Genomic DNA, 18,214 nt, shown 5'->3' with positions numbered 1-18,214 from the left:
TAGGCTCTCTCTTAAAGGAGGGGAGGGCGCAGGTGAGTCAGGCCAGCTTGCTTTTTTCTCCCCATCCTATAAGTCAAATAAGTTAAGCTTCTCCCTTGGGAGAGGAATGCTTGGAGAGAGGAAGAGCTGCAAGGAGAGATAGCCTAGCAGAGAGTCTTCCCACCTGGAAACATGAAGGAAATAGGAGGTCCCTCCTAAAGGCCTAAATATTTACTGTTACTAGTTTTCCATTTGTCTGGTTTCCAGATTAAAATGAGGAATCCCGTACAGGACTCCCAACATGACCATGCTTCCCTTTTGCTCCCCCACTTTCCCATTCATAAAGCTAAATAACCTGAAATATCATTGGAAGCATTCAGATTGCTGACTAGTTTTTAAAAAGTCAGATTCACAAGTCTCGAGCCATGTGGCGCTCACTCGGCAGTGCTGAGCAGTCATCTTGTGGTTGGGGACAGCAGTGCTCCCTGGGGGGAGCCGGTGTTAGGCGACAGCTCGGGATCCAGGTGGGCCGAGTTCTACTGGCCTCCTGGTTCAAGGGGAGCCTCATGCACTGGGATCGGTGCCCGCCAGCAACCAGATGGATCGAGGTTGTGGTTTTCTCCCAGTGTTCAAGATGGAAGGTGGAATGAGTCCTGGCTGGGCGTGCTCCCTTCTCTAGGGTCGAGCTGATAGCTCAAATAGTAATACGGGTCACAGTTGTCTCTTTCCCGTTCAATTCTTAACACCACCGCTAAGCTGTGTGGTAGGGAGTGAAGGGTCCAGAAGGTTGGGAGTGGGGGGGGAGGGGTGCACCCTACAGGGCTGCCCTGTGCTCTCCTCTGATATGCTGCCTGCCGGGTGGGGCTAAGACTGCTGGGATCTACCTTTGGTTGACTTCCCTTCGCTCTAGTAGACATCCGGGCCCGAACGCCACTCTGGAGCATCCCATCATGTGTTTCTATCGGCCCCGTCATGCTGGTGTTCTTTTACAAAGAAATCTGTAATGTCCTTTTTTGGTGTCCTTTCAATCCTGTAGAACTCTCCCATTCCTGCCAAGCTTCCTGAGCCAGTGAAAGCCAGTGAGGCAGCTGCAAAAAAGAGTCAGCCGAAGGCCAGGTAAGAAATGCCTGAGTGTGCCCACGTCCCACGGCAGCTGACGCGGTGCAGGAGGAGGTGCCCTGTGTCTGTCACTGCTGGGGCCAGAGGCTGCGCAGAGCAGGAGAGCGAGCTCTGTCTCTTCCAGGGAGCCAAGGAGGGAGGTAGTGAAACCCAGCGACCTGCGTTTGAAAGGGAATGAAGAACTCCGCAGCTGATTCTGTAGCTTGAGTAGAAGTGCCGGGGCATTCAGAGATGCGGCACAGCCACCTTTAAATATTGCTAAAGAGAGTGCCCTAAGCCTGCATCCTGGCCTCCGTGGGGCCTGGCCCCCTCCCCTTGTCCTTTGCGCGGTGCGTGGCCCTGACCACGTCAAGAGAGTGCAGGTCGCAGCACTGACTCCACGGACAGCAAAGGAGCTTGTGGATCTTAGCTAATCACCTCCCACGTAGCATGGGGTCTTCTAGAAGCCGATGCCAAGAGAGGATTGAGGAGGCTAGGATTTTATTTGACCATGCGAGAAAATAGGGAGCCAGGGCAGGCTGGGGCGATACACGTCTAACCCAGAGAGCGGGAGGAAGAGCGACCCAGAACCTGTCGACACAATCTCAGGAAGGCGCACCAAAGGGGTCAGGGAATCCTCGAGCCCAGGTCCTCTACCAGAGGAGCCCTGTGGCCCAGGAACACGCCCACTTGAACATCACTGTGACGGGGTAGGAGACCGGGAGCAGCCCGGGGCAGCACGGCCTCCGCGCACGCACGGGCGTGACTTTCAGGAGCACGGCAGTGGGGCCCCTGGTCTTCCTTGCACCCCTCGTGAGCCGAGGGTCTGCTGGGCACACCCCCATGGCCGCCGTGCCTCGAAGTGACGTTTGTACCTCTCTTTCTACCGTGTCCCCATAGCAAGGAAACGTTAGCCGCAGGCTATCAACCAAGTACCCCACGTGGGGTATTTTCATAGAACAGTAAAATAATGTCCACACTTTAAAACATTCCTAAACGTTTCTAGAATAAATGTCAATGCTGATGGGGCTCTAAAGTAAGGAGACTTTTGTTTTTTCACACACTTAGCCAGCTATATCCATGTTGTTACTTTGTGGGCTGTTTCTCACCTCAGGCTGCCACACTCAGCTCGGGAAGTTGCTTTTGGGGCTGCTTTAATTGGCCACGTCTTTGGGTTTACGGCCCTATGGCTCTAGGCCCGAGGATCCGATCCCACAAAGCCCACACGTTACAATGACAGTAACCGGTACCGTAGTGAGTGGTGCTGTGCCGTGTCAAATGAAGAGAACAATACCTGTATCATACGGCAGTTGTAAACATCCGTGACGGGGAAACTGTTGTATAAACTGTAGGGTGCCCACGCTGTTAGTTGGTCTGGATCCTTGATGCTGTGGATCCGTCTACAGCCAAGGGGTTTGGGCCTGAGGGGTCCTATCTATAGTTTACAGGGATTTCATTTGCGTTACTACATTTGCTCCCCAGTCCTGCTCCCTAAGTTTTTCTTTCTGACTCTGTTTTTAAAGTAGCCGCTCTTCACGGAGGCACCGTGTATACCAGACACCCCCATACGAGGTTCTTTATATAAGTAAGATGGCTCTATTTTCCTTAAAACAAATCTGCGAGACATTGATGTTGTTCTCATTTTACAGAAGAGGAAACAGACTCAGAATTGTACTGGCCCGAGGTGATTGATCAGTGAGTGTGTGGTTAGTAAAAACCCAGAATTCCAGCATCCGTGCTCCGTCCTGTACGTTAAGTGATTTGCGCACAAGCAGGGAGATGGGACAACTTGGAGCCAGGTCTCTTGGCTTCACGGTCTGTGTTCTTCCACAGCATGTTGAGGGCCACACAAGCTAACGTCCCGAGCACGACACAGTTTATAAAAACCGTTCCACAGTCATTGACGCCTTCGATGTTCACATCTGCTTCATGATGTATAATTTTCTCCATTTTACGCAGAAGGGACCTAAGGCAAGAAGAGCTAAAATGGCAAAGCTATCAGCACAGAATTAGTGAGGAACCAAGCTCAAATATAGTTTTATTTGACTCCAGATCCCTTGATCTCTAAGATGTTACCTTTAAGAGAAACGCAACCAGGGGCTCGTGAGCGACTCAGTCGGTTGAACGTCCAAGCCTTGATTTGGGCTCAGGTCACTATCTCAGGGTCGTGGGATCGAGCCCCACATCGGGCTCCGTGCTAGGTGCAGAGTCTGCTTGAGATTTTCTCTCTGCCCCTCCTCCTGCACTCTTGCTCTCTCTCTCTCTCTCTCTCTCTCTCAAATAAATAAATCTTTAAAAAGAGAGAGAGACACACACATACACACACACACACAGAAATCTATCCAGTGTGGAGGTTCTTAACATTTGGTTTCTATAGAAATCTGTTCGCCTTCCTCACCACTGGCTATATTTTTCTTGCATCTTTTTCCTCTTCTCCAACATTTGTCCTGTTTTCCTCCCTCCCTTCCTCCCCCAAGTTACAGCTCCCCAAATATGGTGGCTTTTATATTATAAGTTGTGCGCCCTGCACAGGAGCATCCCTCTAGCAGGATTCCAAAGGAAAGCGTCAGGACCCACTGTGGACATCCCTCGGGGGCTGTCATGGGGAAGGCACAGGTGCCCCACTGCTTCGCTGCCTGTGTTGCATTTCGTGGAGGCTGTGCCAGACAGAATTTGGAAATACTCGTGAAGCTTGTTGATTTTGGCCGCGACTTCAGCGATGCTGCCTAATGTGCATTATCAAAAGACAACTACTCTGATCTGAGTCAGGTGGTAGCCAGCAGCCTGGAGTGCTCTGGAGATGAGTGAAGTTATCCCTTGTGTTTCTGCAGTCTCACTAGGAGCAATTAGACCCCTGGCCATCCATCCTGTATTAATTTGGATTAGATCTGACTGTGATGCTCAAAATGACAGTGGATTCTGTAAGATGGACGTTTGTCTTTTCTTCCAAGTAGACAAAGTCTGGAGGCCAGCAGGCCATGGTTGGTAGGCAGTTCCGCCCGACGCCCAGGCCTCTTCAAGCTTATCACTCTGCCCTCCCTATGATAGAGCCATGACGTCAGGACCAAGATGGTAGCACCCCGGTTCCAAGCAATAGGATGAAGGAATAGCCAAAGAAGAGAGACAAGTGGCATACACTAGTTGTTTCTCAGCGTTTCTGGAAACTGCCATATAACAATCTGCTTTCCCACGTAAGGCCAGACCTTAGACACTTGGCCACACCTCATTATAAGAAAAGCCGGGCAACGTGATTTTTTTACTCTGGGTGAAACCCAGCTAAATTTTTAAACTGAAATCTGTTTGACGTATAGCATTGTGTGAATTTAAGCTCTACAAACAGTTAAAAATGTTATTACCTTGGGAAGAAAGGGAGCATGTGTAGTAGAGGAAATGCTCCCTGTCCTATTCCCCAAATCCTTTATCTTGGATTGTTTGCTTACTCCTTCTAGTTGCCTTATTGGAGTCACTCATTTACATGCTTTTTATTGTAGAGAGACCGTGCAGACAGCTAGTTCTAACCAAGTTTGAGTTCTTTCTACATCTGAAAACCACTTGCTTCCCACCCCTTTCCATCATCCTCCAAAGTCCATTCTGGGAAATCCTAGGAAGTATTAGACGGAAGTTGAGATAAGCTAGAGAAACGTTGCATCCTATGTAGTGCTCTCCTCGGGGTTCTCCACGCGCATTCACACGTGGAAAGTTCTGCTGGAAAGAAATCTGCTTGATATATTTTGACTAGTGTGTTAAAACTTATTTCCCACCAACCCTTTTTTCATAACATCTAGTAACACATCCTGTGGAACACTCTTTGGCAAATGTCGATTAAGCGGATCTGGAAGGTTTGGATGAGTGTGGAGGGGAGAGCCAATCCGTCAAGCACCCTGTCTCCCCCTCTCACGCTCTCCCACACGTTAACGTGAATCTGTGTTTCTCCCCCCTCCTTTTCTAGACTGACGGATCCCATTCCCACCACAGAGACTTCAATCGCACCCCGTCAGAGGCCTAAGGCTGGGCAGACTCAGCCAAACCCAGGAATCCTTCCTATCCAGCCAGCCCTGACACCTAGAAAGCGGGCCACGGTTCAGCCCCCACCCCAGGCTGCAGGTCAGTAACTCGGTTGATTTGGACTTTGATACACCCCTTTGGGAGGCTAGATATTAACAGAAATCTTGGGAAGCCTACTTTTGCTTGAGGAATGGGATTTAGAGGCACATAAGGAATAATGATTTGCCTGGAGGACAGGTGGTGCGCGCCCACTAAAATGGTGCGGCAAGTGGCTGGCCGAAAGGGGAGGCCTCTCGCTGGATTGTGCGGGGACCTCCAGGACCACTGAAGCCTAATCTCTCCATTTCTCCTATTCTTGGCCTGATTTTGTGGATTGGTCCATTCATCCCATGCCTTCCTTTTTATTTCATATTCTTCTCTTGGCCTTTAAAGAAGGAAGACTCTCCCCCCTTTTGACACAGAGGCATCGTTTCTTTAATGCTCTGTCTTCTTAAAGTATCTGTGACCACCCCATGTTTTGGTGTCCTGGTTCCAGTGAGATGACTTAGTTTGGAGGAGCCAAATTATCCGGTCACTGAACTTAGTCATCACTTCCCCTCCCAGGAAGCAGCTTTTGGTGAATCTGGTGGTCACGCACTTACAGCCAGGCCCAAGCACCTAGCCTGGGCTCGTGGGTTGTGTAGCTTGCAAGTAAAACGTCAAAGAATGCTTTTGACCTGAAGCATTGGCAGTAAGGGCAAATACTGTCTCTGCATCATCCAGTAGCGTCAGAGGCCAGTTGAATAAGTAGCTACTTGGGTGCTGACTAGAGGAATAAGCGACCCAGTGGGATGGTGAACAAGGGGAGATTCCTGAAGGAGGCGAGCGTTGAACCTTGCTACTGAACCTTGTCTTGAAAACTCCGAAGCACATCGTTTAGCACGAAGATGCAAAGACAGGAGCGGCACAAGGCTCTTGGGATTACCTGTCCACGGATCACCCCCCGTTACTTCTTTGGCAAGAGAAAGGCAGCCAGTTTTGGGTGGAAGAGTTCCGAGCCCTCATCTGGGTTGTTTTCCTCGTTCCAGGCTCCGGCAGTCAGCCTGGCCTTTTAGCCAGCGTCCCCCAACCGAAACCCCAGGCCCAACCCAGCCAGCCTCTACCCCAGCCTCAGCCCAAGCAGCCCCAGGCTCCCCCGGCCCCGCAGCAGACGCCGGCCGCCCCGGCGCAGGCCACACCGCAGCACCAGCAGCCGCTCTTCCTCAAGCAGCAGCCCCAGCAGCAGCCGCCGCCCCAGCAGCCGCCGCCCCAGCAGCCCGCGGGCACGTTCTACCAGCAGCAGCCGCCGCCGCAGGCCCAGGCCCAACAGGTAGGCTGCTCAGGGACCCTTGCTCGGCGCGTCGTGTCCGGGGCGGCTGCGCACAGGCCCCGTCGCCACAGGCGCCTTCCCTGGGAAGCCGTGGCAGGGCGGGAGCCGCTCGACAGGGCGTCACTGCGTCTCAGCCGAGTGGACCCATCGGGGCGCTCCCCCCCCCCCCCCAGGGCCCTGGCGAGTCCCTCACCTGTCGGAGGAACCTCAGCAAGGGAGCTACTTTCAGGGCTTCTTTTCTCTTCTTCTTCTTCTTCTTCTTCTTCTTCTGTTTTTTCCCCCTAACACAACTGCACCCTTAGCATTCTAAAAATTATTTTTTCTTATTACAAAATATTTAGTAACATGTATCTCTTCCTGATGTCTCGTAATTTAAGTCGGCTTGTTCGAATCAAAATCCAAACAAGGCCCACATTTAGGTTAGGTTACATTTAGTGGCGAGTGTTTCTTCTTCCGTTGTCTTTTCATACTTTTTTCTACATTTACTTACTATGCACAAGTTGATTTTATAATGACTGACATTATCTTTAAGTCCCCTTTTATTCAAAGGTGCCCTCTCCGTCTTTTTTTTCCCCTTTGCCATTTAATTTTTTGAAAAAACTGGGTCATTGTCCTGTAGAATTTTCTGCCTTCTGGGTTTGGCTGATTGCATCCCTGCGATCATTTACTGTGCTCCTCCATCCCCTGTGTAAACGGGTCATTTTTTTTGAGGCTCACTCAAAATTCGATTCGTTTGGACGGTTCTTTGCTCTGGTTGCATCACTTCAGGAGGCGTACAAAGTCTGGTTGCCCTCTCTCTTACTAAGATCAGTTTGCTGTTGTCTGTGTGATGCATCCATGTAACGTCCCTCATCAGTGGAGCAGCTGTTGATCATTTCCCAAGTCCATTCGCTCCCCGGGGACAGCCCCAGGGTGGATATCCAGGCTTCCCTCTTCCCTTAGGGGCTGGCGTTTTCCTGTGAAGAATTTTTCTCAGCTACTCGATGACCGTGAGGTACTGTTTCTATGGAAAAGGCTGATACAATGCTTGAGTCTTTGCCTGTGTTTGCCCAGTTGTCAGAACGGGTCTGTTTCGAGGGTCCTCTAAAGGTGAACAGAGGTTTCTGATTTGTTTTAGGATCATCATGAATTCAGGGATTTAAACATATTTGATATGTTTCCGTACATCGCTGTTTTTATTTATTTATTTATTTATTTATTTATTTATTTATTTATGATAGTCACAGAGAGAGAGAGAGAGAGGCAAAGACATAGGCAGAGGGAGAAGCAGGCTCCACGCACCAGGAGCCTGACGTGGGACTCGATCCCGGGTCTCCAGGATCGCGTCCTGGGCCAAAAGCAGGCGCTAAACCGCTGCGCCACCCAGGGATCCCCTCGAATTTATGTTCTTAAATCAGAATTGTAATTCTAGGATGTTTGCTTAACTGTTTGGATTTTATGATTGTATTTTTCTAGGCTTATCACTTACTTGATCTATAATTTCAAGATAACAGTGCCAGCACGAGTTCTGGAAAAAGATTTCTTTGCCCTTTTTGTCCTTCAAATGTTTGTTTTGCTCATTATTTTCTGGAGAGCTTGGCTCCCAATTTGATACATAGGTTTATTTGTTTCATTTTTGCCTTTGATTTATAGTTATTGTCGAATTTTGGGTCAGTTCTGTTTTATGAAAATATAAAACACAGAGTTTCAAAGTGAAATCTGCAGAACTCTGTCCCTTCCATCCCATAAGATGGAGGGAGCCCTCATTTCTGTTTACAGCTTGACAGTATTTCCTCTTAGGGGTACATAGCATGGTTTATTCACTCAGTCCCCTGTTGATCAACATCTGGTTGTTTCCAGGATTTTGCAGTTATAAACAGGCGGCTATGTGCTGACATCTGCTTCTTTGCTAACCCTCTAAGTCTGCCCCAGAAGGGTAACAGTGTCCCCTTAGTGAGCTCTGCAGCAAGGAACAATGTTTGGGATATTCAAAGACAGGATCTTGACTTTTCTTAATCAGCAGGCCCTCCTTTGACCTGCACGCACGTGTGTGTGTGTGTGTGTGTGTGTGTGTGTGTGTGTGTGTGTGTGTAGCACAGGCCTTAGCAGTGAGGAGCAGAGATGGACGAAGAGTATCCCCGTCCGCAGGCAGCTGATAAGAGAGTGTAACTTGAGAGCCGGGGCTGTCACCGTGAGACCAAGCATCAGCCGGCGTGGTGCGCGGTGCGGTATACGGAGCGAGCGTACCGAGCGAGCGTACGGAGCCTTTTGAATGCTGGAGGTGGGACAGTGAAGGGGCTGGAGCCGCAGGGGGGCCGCTCGCAGGAGGGCTTGGCGGACTCTAGCTGGCTTAGCAGTTAGGTTCTTGGCGGTGTCGTCACTGCTGCATCCTGTCGGTGCAGTGAAGCCTTTTAATCCTGGCTCCTTCCAAATCCCTTTACAGGAGGGATTACTTCTGTGGGCGGGAGAGCATTTGTTAGCTCGTTACCCGGGGAGTCGCGAGGTGCCCAGTGGGATGGGCGCCCTCGGCTTCCATCGCCGCCGCCCAGGAGCCGGGCTGCCGTGCAGGAGGCAGCACAGGGCGGTGGCCGCGGCTGGCGCTGCCATGTCGGGCTGTCGCGTTGGTTTGCGTGCCCTGGGCTCCCCCCGAGAGGTGTGAGGCTCAGCCAAGGGACTTCCGCCCGCCTGTGCTCAGGCCTCGGCCTGGGCTCCGTTGCTGCTGACACATTCGTCTTCTGCGAGCTACTGTTCTGAGCGGCCCCTCCTCCCGTTTGCCGCTTGTGCTCAGTTTCAGGCCGTACACCCCGCAGCCCAGCAGCCCGCGATCGCCCCGTTCCCCGTGGCGCCCCAAGGAAGCTCTCAGCAGCCCCTGATCCAGAACTTCTACCAGCAGCCGCAGCAGCCGCCGCTGGCCACGGGCCTGCACCAGCCACAGCTGCTGACCCAGAAGGCCGCCACCGCCGCCGCCCCGCAGCCCCCCGCAGCCCCGGGCGCAGCCCCGCAGCCGCCCCCGGCCCAGGAGCCCCCGGTAAGAGCCCCCGGCCAGGGCGGAGCAGCCAGGCCAGCAGTCAGGGCTGGGTCCCCGGCCGGAGGGGTGCAGTGATGGGGTGGGGGGCTGCTGCATCCGGGAGAGGGGGCTGCCCTAGTCTTGCAGTTGAAATATTTGATTCTTTTTCTTGATATGTCCAAGGTCAGGATGAGGGGTTCTGTAGAAGCTAGAGCGTGGGAAAAAATGATTCTAGGCTACCGATGAAGGTGAACATTTTTTTGTTTTAAGATTTTATTTATTTATTCATGAGACACAGAGTGAGAGGCAGAGATACTGTCAGAGGGAGAAGCAGCAGAGAGCCTGATGCAGGACTCGATCCCAGGACCCCAGGGGTCATGCCCTGAGCCAAAGGCAGATGCTCAACCGCTGAGCCAACCAGGTGCCCCGAAGATGAACACTCTTATTTATCACTCTAAAATTAGACTGGCATTAAGATCTAGTCACTGTTGGTGCCAGTACTGAGCAGTGAAGGACCTAGGTAGGCTAAGAGCCAGTCCCTTTCAAACTGGGCCCAGGCTAGAAAGGGATTACCCAAGATTGATAGCACAGCTGGCAAGAACCAGAGAGTCCTGATCTCTGTTCAAGGATAATAATGAATGCTCATGCGGGGGAGGAAATGATCAGCAACCACTGACTACATTTCTTAGGAGGTTCCCCTTTGCGGTCCCTCTCTGGGGAACGAATTATGAGCCTTCTCCATGTTCCTTTGAGCTCTGCTCCAGGGAAGAGCCAGAGAGCTTCCCAAATTTGACCCATCCCTTCCTTTCTCTGGTGACCCTTGGCAGGACTTCCCTAGATAAGCAAGTGAGTGACTGTAAAGAATACCCTGAAGCCATCTTAAAGAAATAACCTATGAAAGGAAAATGGCAATATGCCATAGGTGTTTATTGGAGTCTTACTAGTAGCAGCCAGAAGAACCAAAGTAACCTAATTGTTCAAGAACCCAATTCTGCGGCCATTAAAAATCATGGTTATAAAGTCTGTACAATAGTATGAAATGATCATGAGCATGAGATAATGTTGAAATTATGGGAAAAGTATGTACTTGAAAAGATGCCAGAAAAGATAAGAACAGTTGTATTAGGATAGTGGGATGGAAGTCTGGATGGGTTTTCCAGACCTTTGTGTATATTCTTTTGTGTATATTCTTACATTCCTCCATCTAACTGTACTCCTTTTATAATCATATATTTTGTTCTTTGAAACAATCTTCAGCAAGACAGACACCTGAGTGTACTTTGATTCTACTGTGGTTTGTGTGTCCCCCGTCCCTTTCCTAATCCCATCTTTGGCAGAGACGTGATGGTGAAGAAAAGGGAGTCCTGAGCAGTGATCAGTGATCAGGAGACATGAATTTTGTCCCCAGTTGAATCTCTGACCTTGAGTGAGAGCCTAGCCTCAGGGGACCCTGGTCTCAGCTCCTCTGAAGCCAGGCAGTTGGAATCTTTGTTCTCAAGGCCCCTTTTGACTCATATTCTTAGATTTGAAATGGAAATAAAACTGCCTGACATGGTTGTTGTGAGGAGTAGCTGAATGGATTGGATGGTGGGGTAAGATGTCCTCATGAGGGAAGCACCGGGTCCTCGTGTGCTCCCTACGGGGATGGGCAACAGGAAGGGAAAATGTTCTCCTAGTTGTCTGGGCTCTTCAAAATAAAGGGACTCAACAGCGAAGTAGACCTTTCTCAGAGCAGTGAATGTCTTAAACTCCAAGAGAGAAGCTGACCTAGGTCTGTCCGTAAAGCCAGTGTGGTCTCTGTGGGTACCGGCTCTGCCTTGGCTGACGCTGGGCTCCTGGAGGGAGTTGTGGAGCAGAACCTCTGGTCTACATGGAGGACTCTGCTTCTCCCTCAGAGATGCCTCCCTTGCTTTACCCTCTGGCCTTAATTTGACTGATTTAAAGCTTTGTATTGTATCATTCAGTTGATGAGCGGATGTGTCCTCATACGTGCACATAACCTGCCTTAGTAAAATTCAGAGTCTGCATCAATCCAGGGACAGAAAATCCCAGGCTGCTGACATCCTGACCCCAGCAGCTGGCCCTTCTGGTTTCCTTTCTCTCTCAGGACCCATCCTCGAAGGCACCGGATGTGAGAGCTGAGCTGCAGCATGGAAGGACGTCTTAGTCTCAAATGAGAGATTGGAGGGAAGGGATAGTTCAATACCTCACAGGCCTTTACCATTCTAAGTCCTTTTGTCTCTGGACTGACAGGATTCAAGCATTAAGTGGCCTTCTTAACACTGTTTTATGTTCATCTCCCTGCTGTAGCACTTTGTGACTGATGCTTGAAGTCTAATGACGTGGCCACAAGGATGTTCCTACCTATTTTTTTTTCTGGGGTGACAGTTTGCTCTGCCCTCTGAAAATGGCCCAAATCTCAAGAGTCCTTGTGTTATATTAGATCAGGTTCCATCAAGAGATTTTCAAATTTTTTCTTATATCTTCATGTATTGTCTACCTGGTTCTTCAGGGCCACCTCTAAACCAAAGGTGGGAACAACTGAATCCCATCGCCCCAGTGCTGTACATTTTCTCAGGGAAGCCACAGAAATGGGCTGTGCATCTTATGGGCACAGATAGGCAGCCCCATCTTATCAGGGAAATCAAGAGCCTCAATAACAAAACAGAAAAAAAAAAAAAAAAAAACCCTGCTACTTTTACGAATCACGGTGGAATCCTAAATTACTCCTAACCAGAAGTCTGAGCTGTGTCAGTCGAGGATCTCTGAGCAGAAATTTCTCAGCTCACGCGTGTTTCAGCTGGAGGTGTGGCTTCATTGGCTTCTGTCTGTGGAGATAGATTGCTCAAAGCACGCCCTTTGGAGGCATTCTCAGTGAGTTCCTACGTGACCCCAGAAACAGAAAGTGGTCCTACAGGATACACTCTTGATTTTTGGAGCGAGAAATAGCTTCTGCAGTCTTAGGCTCTGGGCTGTACTGTGTATGGATACTCTGTATATCACTGCTGATGAAGAGGAAATTTATATATAAGCATCCCATAAATGCCGTACCATCAGTCCCAAAGTTATAGCTCAGATTGTAAAAAAAAAAAAAAAAAAAAATTGTCAACAAGTCTTTTTTCTTTCTGGGTGTTATCGGTAAATTCAGCCATTTGAGTCCAGCGTTAGCTCTCATGTGGCGTTTTTTATTATGCTTATCTGTTTATTTGCTTTTCCTCCCCCCCCCCCACCCTTTTTGGGAACACTTGCCGTTTATTTTCCTAGCAGATTCAAGCCCCAGTAAGACAACAGCCAAAGGTTCAAACAACCCCACCTCCTGCCGTCCAGGGGCAGAAACTCGGATCTCTCACTCCTCCATCATCCCCCAAGACCCAACGTGCTGGGCACAGGCGGATTCTCAGTGACGTAACCCACAGCGCAGTCTTTGGGGTCCCTGCCAGCAAATCAACCCAGCTGCTCCAGGCAGCTGCAGCTGAGGCCAGCCTCAATAAGTCCAAGTATGTGGTGCTTCCCCCTTTATCTTTTTTACTTTTGTGGGCTGGGGCTGCTGTGGGCCACTGCTGTGTCATTCTTTGATGTAGATGTGTGTGTGTGCACATATAATGGTGTGTGTGTGCCTGTTTATTAAGAAACTGAATTTGCCTGTAGTACATAGACCGGACTGATCTTAAGACATAATTTCATACTTGTTTACTGTTTCCATCCTCTCAACCATTCCATCTTCCACAGAGTTTTGTTTTGTGTGTGTGTGTGTGTGTGTGTGTGTTTTTTTTTCCTGGACAAATTAGATTTTGTTATTTATGTATGTATGTATGTCCCACAGAGTGTTTTTTAAACCAGTCTGACCAAATCTCTCTATGATGAAAGTCTTTCATTGGCTCCCCCTATCTAAACTCCATAGGCTGTTGTATCACATCGGTGGACTTGTTGTTCTCCATCTTTGTGAACACTTTGTTCATCCTGGGCCCTCTCCCCGAACTGCCATTCTCCTCCTTGTCCACCTAGGAAATGCTTATTTATTCATCAAGATCCATGTCAAAGATTACCTTTTCTTTGACCCCTTGGGTATCACATGTACGTTTGTCAGAACCTTTTTTTGAGCATGTATCGCATTACATGATCATTATCTGTTTGTGTGTCCAGCTGACCTAGCCTGAAAATTCCTCCAAGACAAGGACCATGCCTTAACCTTTGTAAATCCAGTGACCAGCTCGGTGCCTGAAATAAAGTAGATTGCAATGAGTGTTTGCTAGGGAAATGCAATTTCAGACCCTCAACTTTCTTGGAACCATGTACTCACTCCAAAGTTAAAAATCTCTAAGTTGTTAGTTAAATGCAAAGGACATCAAGAGAGGCTTTAGAAGAAAATTAGGTAATGATACCTGGAAACACAAGATAGTGAGGACTGTCTTTATTTCTCCTTAACTGCGATGGTCACTGCTCATGGCGGCCCTCCATTCTCTGTGTGCCAGGTCCTGACAGATGGGAGGCAGCCTGAAAAGGCATCAGCCCCAGCCCTTCTGGGGTCGGTTATTGTGGGTATTACAGTGGATGCCTCAGGAGGTACAAGCCTAAGAACAGGTTGCATTGTGATTCGGGATTGAAAGGAGTTGCAGAAGAGACCAAAAATCCAAGCAAGAGATTAAAGAAGCAGTGGGGGATAGTGGATTGTGAAAGAAAGGGAGACATAATATTTCACACGGTGATAAAAGTATCTGTGGAAACCATCCAATTGCCATGGAATATCCTTTTAGAAAACCACTGCAGAAAATAATGGTTTATTTTATTATTTTATTTTTTTGAAAATAATGGTTTAATTCAGAAAACAATCTGGTCTCAAAGAAAAAGTAGATTGACCCTTTTTCAACTTTTTTCATTTCGTGGGGGTGGGAACCTACCTAGGTCTGCAACCACCACTCCATCAGGCTCTCCTCGGACCTCCCAGCAAAACGTTTATAATGCTTCAGAAGGTTCTACGTGGAATCCCTTCGACGATGACAATTTCTCCAAACTCACAGCTGAAGAACTGCTGAACAAGGACTTTGCCAAGCTGGGGGAAGGTGAGCAGTTGTCCTTCTGTGATTCTTAAACCCTAATGCTAGAGGCTTATGTGTGTGAAAACTCAGGGTTGGGTCTTTCCTTCCCTTAGAGGCTTGCTTGGAAGTTGGAGCGCAAATTGCTTTCTGTGTTTCGCAGAGCACTGACATCTTTTCATCTTCAGGAACTCCTGGCTTGCTGTGGGTGGCGGCACACAGAGTGGGACACTTTTAGGACAGATTTGATAGCATAGATCAGGATATATGGTCGAGCATGGTCATTCCTTGGGGGAGTGTGATGGTTGTTCATCCTAAGTGTTTATTGTCCCAGAAAGTTGTAACTGCTTACCCGGGAGAGTGTGCCCTGCTGTGGACATTGCATCTTGACCACCATCAGAGCTCTGTAGTACGGTTGCTGACTGTGGAGAGGTGACCAAATAAATAGAAGGTACCATTCCTCAAAAACCCGCAGTTTAGGGCCCCCTGGGTGGCTCAGTGGGTTAAGCGCCCAACTCTTGATCTCAGCTCAGGTCTTGAGCTCAATGTCATGAGTTCATGCCCTGCATTGGACTCCACGCTCAGCATGGAGCCTACTTAAAAACAAAACAAAACAAAAAATGCACAGTCTATTTTGGAAAGGCGGGACTCATGCGCACAGGCACACATGTGCACTTTGGAAAACAACAGCATACCCTGGGAAAATACTTCAAATAGAGTTCCTTGGCATTAGACCAGAGCACAGGATGGTAAAGGAATGATCAGAACCAAGGGAATGATACAAACTTGGGCCATACCTTTTAATTTTACTCTTTTTTAACTTTTGTTAATCTCTTTTAACTATTTTATAGATGTCTTTCAAAAATGTATATTATGGGCAGCCCTGGTGGCTCAGTGGTTTAGCACCGCCTTCAGCCCTAGGTGTGATCCTGGAGACCCGGGATCGAGTCCCATGTCGGGCTCCCTGCATGGAGCCTGCTCCTCCCTTGGCCTGTGTCTCTGCCTCTCTCTCTCTCTCTTTCTCTCTCTCTCTCTCTCTCTCTCTGTCATGAATAAATAAATAAAATCTAAAATCTTGGGAAAAAAAATATTTACTTTCTTATTCTTTTAAAGAAAAGATAGAGTATAGGATTTAACTCTGACAGCTAATTCATCATCAAATTATTACATTGTTGGGTATGCCGCTTATTCTAGAATGGACAGGAATATCTTCACGGGCTATTGAAGACTCTTGTACTTTTGCACTTACAAGACTCCCAAGTTTTAAAAATCTTGTGTCTATTTTTATTTTTCATAATTTCCTGTGTCTCTTCTGTCGCAATAAACTGCTGCCCTTGTGCCTGTCCCTCTTCAGTCTCACTCCTGCCATTTCACCCACGCCGCCTTCTCATGCGCTCTCCTGAACTGTTTCCAACACGGAAAACAGATTGGCAAACTCATCAGAATTCTATAAAAACAAATAGATTGAGAGTAAGGACTGGAGGCATTCTGCCTATAATGTGCTTGAGCTTTGGGGCTTTAGCTCCAGCCATCTTTTTTGTTGCTTATTTATTTATTTATTTGAAAAAATGTTTAATTGTGATAAATATACAGGGGCACCTGGGTGGCTCAGTTGATTAGGCGCCTGCCTTCGGCTCAGGTCATGATCCCAGGGTCCTGGGATAGAGCCCCGTGTCAGGCTCCCTGCTCTGCGGGGAGTCTGCTCTTCCATCTCCTTCTGCCCTCCCCACCCCCCGCTTGTGTGCGCACGTGCTCGCTCCCTCTGTCCCTCTCTCGTGCGTGTGTACTCTGTGTCTCTCTCTCAAGTAAACAAGTAAAATCTTTTTTAAAAGTTGTGATAAGTAAACATAACACAACCGTTAGCTTCTTAACCACTGTCAGGTGTACAGTTCAGTAGTGTTAACTACACACACGTCATTGCACCTCCAGTCTCCAGGACTTCCACCTCGCAGAACCAATGTGCTATCTTCGCTTCTGACAACTTCCTCCCTTTTCTCAGCTCTCGTCTCGGTTACTGCAGCGACTAGACAAGGACCTGTGAAGGGCCCCGGTGTTGCCACAATGCAGTAAGAGGAGTCAAGTCTCCCCTCCGTCCTGTGAGTGTGTGTCGTGGAATTCTGCTGGAGTGAGCTGACTGCTGTCTTGTCCTTCCAGGCAAACATCCTGAGAAGCTCGGAGGCTCTGCTGAGAGTTTGATCCCAGGCTTTCAACCAACTCCCGGTGACGCTTTTGCCACTCCCTCGTTTGCTTCTGGAACCGGTTAGTATCACAGACGCCTGAAGCACGGGGCTCACTGTCGTTACCTCTGCACTTTCCACTCCACAGATAACTCTGGTGCGCCACGGAGCCCCAAATCTTGGTGCTAATGTGTTTTCTATTATTCAAAAATATTTCCAGTATAAAGATAGGGAGAAAGAAATATCTAGAATCATTTCAAATTAAAATGACAGGATGATGTGTCAGTAAGATACAGGATTGTTCTGTCTAGTTCACGCACATACTTTAAGCAAATATTTCTAAATTTAAGAACATCACTGTTAATGTCTTATAATTGCTTAGGTCTTTGGAATGACTTGAAGAATTCTAAGAATTAAATGATGTATCCTCTATCCAAGATTCTGCTGAGCTGTGTTTCTGTGCCTCTGTGTGTGTGTGTGTGTGTGTGTGTGTTTACAGGAAGAGGGAGATCTCTTTTTAAATTAGACCTTTTTTAAAGAAGCAATAGTAAAACACTAATTTTCTCCTTTATTAACAAAAATTATATACCGTCAATTATACTTCAATTAAAATTTCTTAAAAATTAAAAAATTGTACGTTTATTATATAAAAGTAATTTATAGACAAGTGTAGAGAAGAAAGTTAAAATCCCCATAGTCTCACTGCTAAGAAGTAGCACAAGGTACCATTTTGGTGTCTATTTTAGTGGCATTTACCCTTTGTAGGGTCACAGATATCTTCGTGAATGTAATGAAATTTACAGATCTTCTTCCTCACGAAAATATACGACCACAATTTTGTAAATAATTGTTAGCTTCAGCTTAAGACTCTAATGTACATCTTTATAGTCTTATTTTAAAACCAAATTTTCTTGCTTGCTAAGTCTGGCACATTTCCCACATCATTAAGGAAGCTCCTAAAAGGTAAATTTTAAAAGATCTATGTTAAATTGCTTCATATGGATTTGTCCTAATGTATCTAACCAAGTAATCTCTGTTTTAAACATTAATTTGGTTTCAGTGTTTTCCTGTTATAATTCACTCAGCAACAGATATGAGGTTTTGAGTATGTATATTCCTTGTGGATAAGGAATTTGATATGCTTCTGAAATTGATCTTTTTTAGTTATATTGATTAATTTCTGATTTTATCCTTATATATTCCTTTCCTCCTGTCTTCTGTAAGTGTGTTAGTAGTTTTTCTAATGTCTTAGGTTCATTTGTTATTGGAACTTTGGCTGTCATGTAATAACCTTTACAGTTTCTTTAAGATAACTTCTAGAAGATTATTGGTTAAATAAAAGATATGTGTCTTTTAAGGTTTTTGATACGTATTTCTAAATTGGCCTCTGAGAATGCTATACAAATTTTATTTTGATCAACAGTGAAAGAGTAATTCTTCCTCCATTTCCCCATCCAGCCCCACTCAGAGGCTGTAGACAGAGGACAGTGTTTACTGGCCATTATTTCTTCTGGGATTTGTGGTGTTCATGTCTTTTGCCTTTCTTTTTGAAGTTCTTTTTTTCATTTTGTTCTTATTTGTCCTATAT

The 18,214-nt window shown here is 47.5% G+C and overlaps 1 protein-coding gene across 8 annotated transcripts in view; it reads left to right on the top strand.

The window, feature by feature from the left end:
* The window catches only part of AAK1 (AP2 associated kinase 1), a 148,226-nt gene that overhangs the window by 107,312 nt on the left and 22,700 nt on the right, over positions 1-18,214 (top strand). For 7 of the 8 annotated variants that reach the window (XM_055328168.1, XM_055328166.1, XM_055328164.1 and 4 more), the window contains exons 10-16: positions 1,016-1,095; positions 5,027-5,181; positions 6,150-6,430; positions 9,198-9,437; positions 12,681-12,913; positions 14,319-14,476; positions 16,604-16,708. In XM_055328168.1, coding sequence (XP_055184143.1) covers positions 1,016-1,095; positions 5,027-5,181; positions 6,150-6,430; positions 9,198-9,437; positions 12,681-12,913; positions 14,319-14,476; positions 16,604-16,708 — 1,252 coding nt within the window. The remainder of the gene's footprint in view (positions 1-1,015; positions 1,096-5,026; positions 5,182-6,149; positions 6,431-9,197; positions 9,438-12,680; positions 12,914-14,318; positions 14,477-16,603; positions 16,709-18,214) is intronic. The other variant, XM_055328165.1, reaches the window with a different exon arrangement.

This window comes from Nyctereutes procyonoides, unplaced genomic scaffold, assembly GCF_905146905.1.
Source record: "Nyctereutes procyonoides isolate TBG_1078 unplaced genomic scaffold, NYPRO_anot_genome, whole genome shotgun sequence".
Classification (NCBI taxonomy): domain Eukaryota; kingdom Metazoa; phylum Chordata; class Mammalia; order Carnivora; family Canidae; genus Nyctereutes; species Nyctereutes procyonoides.
This window is presented reverse-complemented; position numbering and strand designations above follow the sequence as displayed.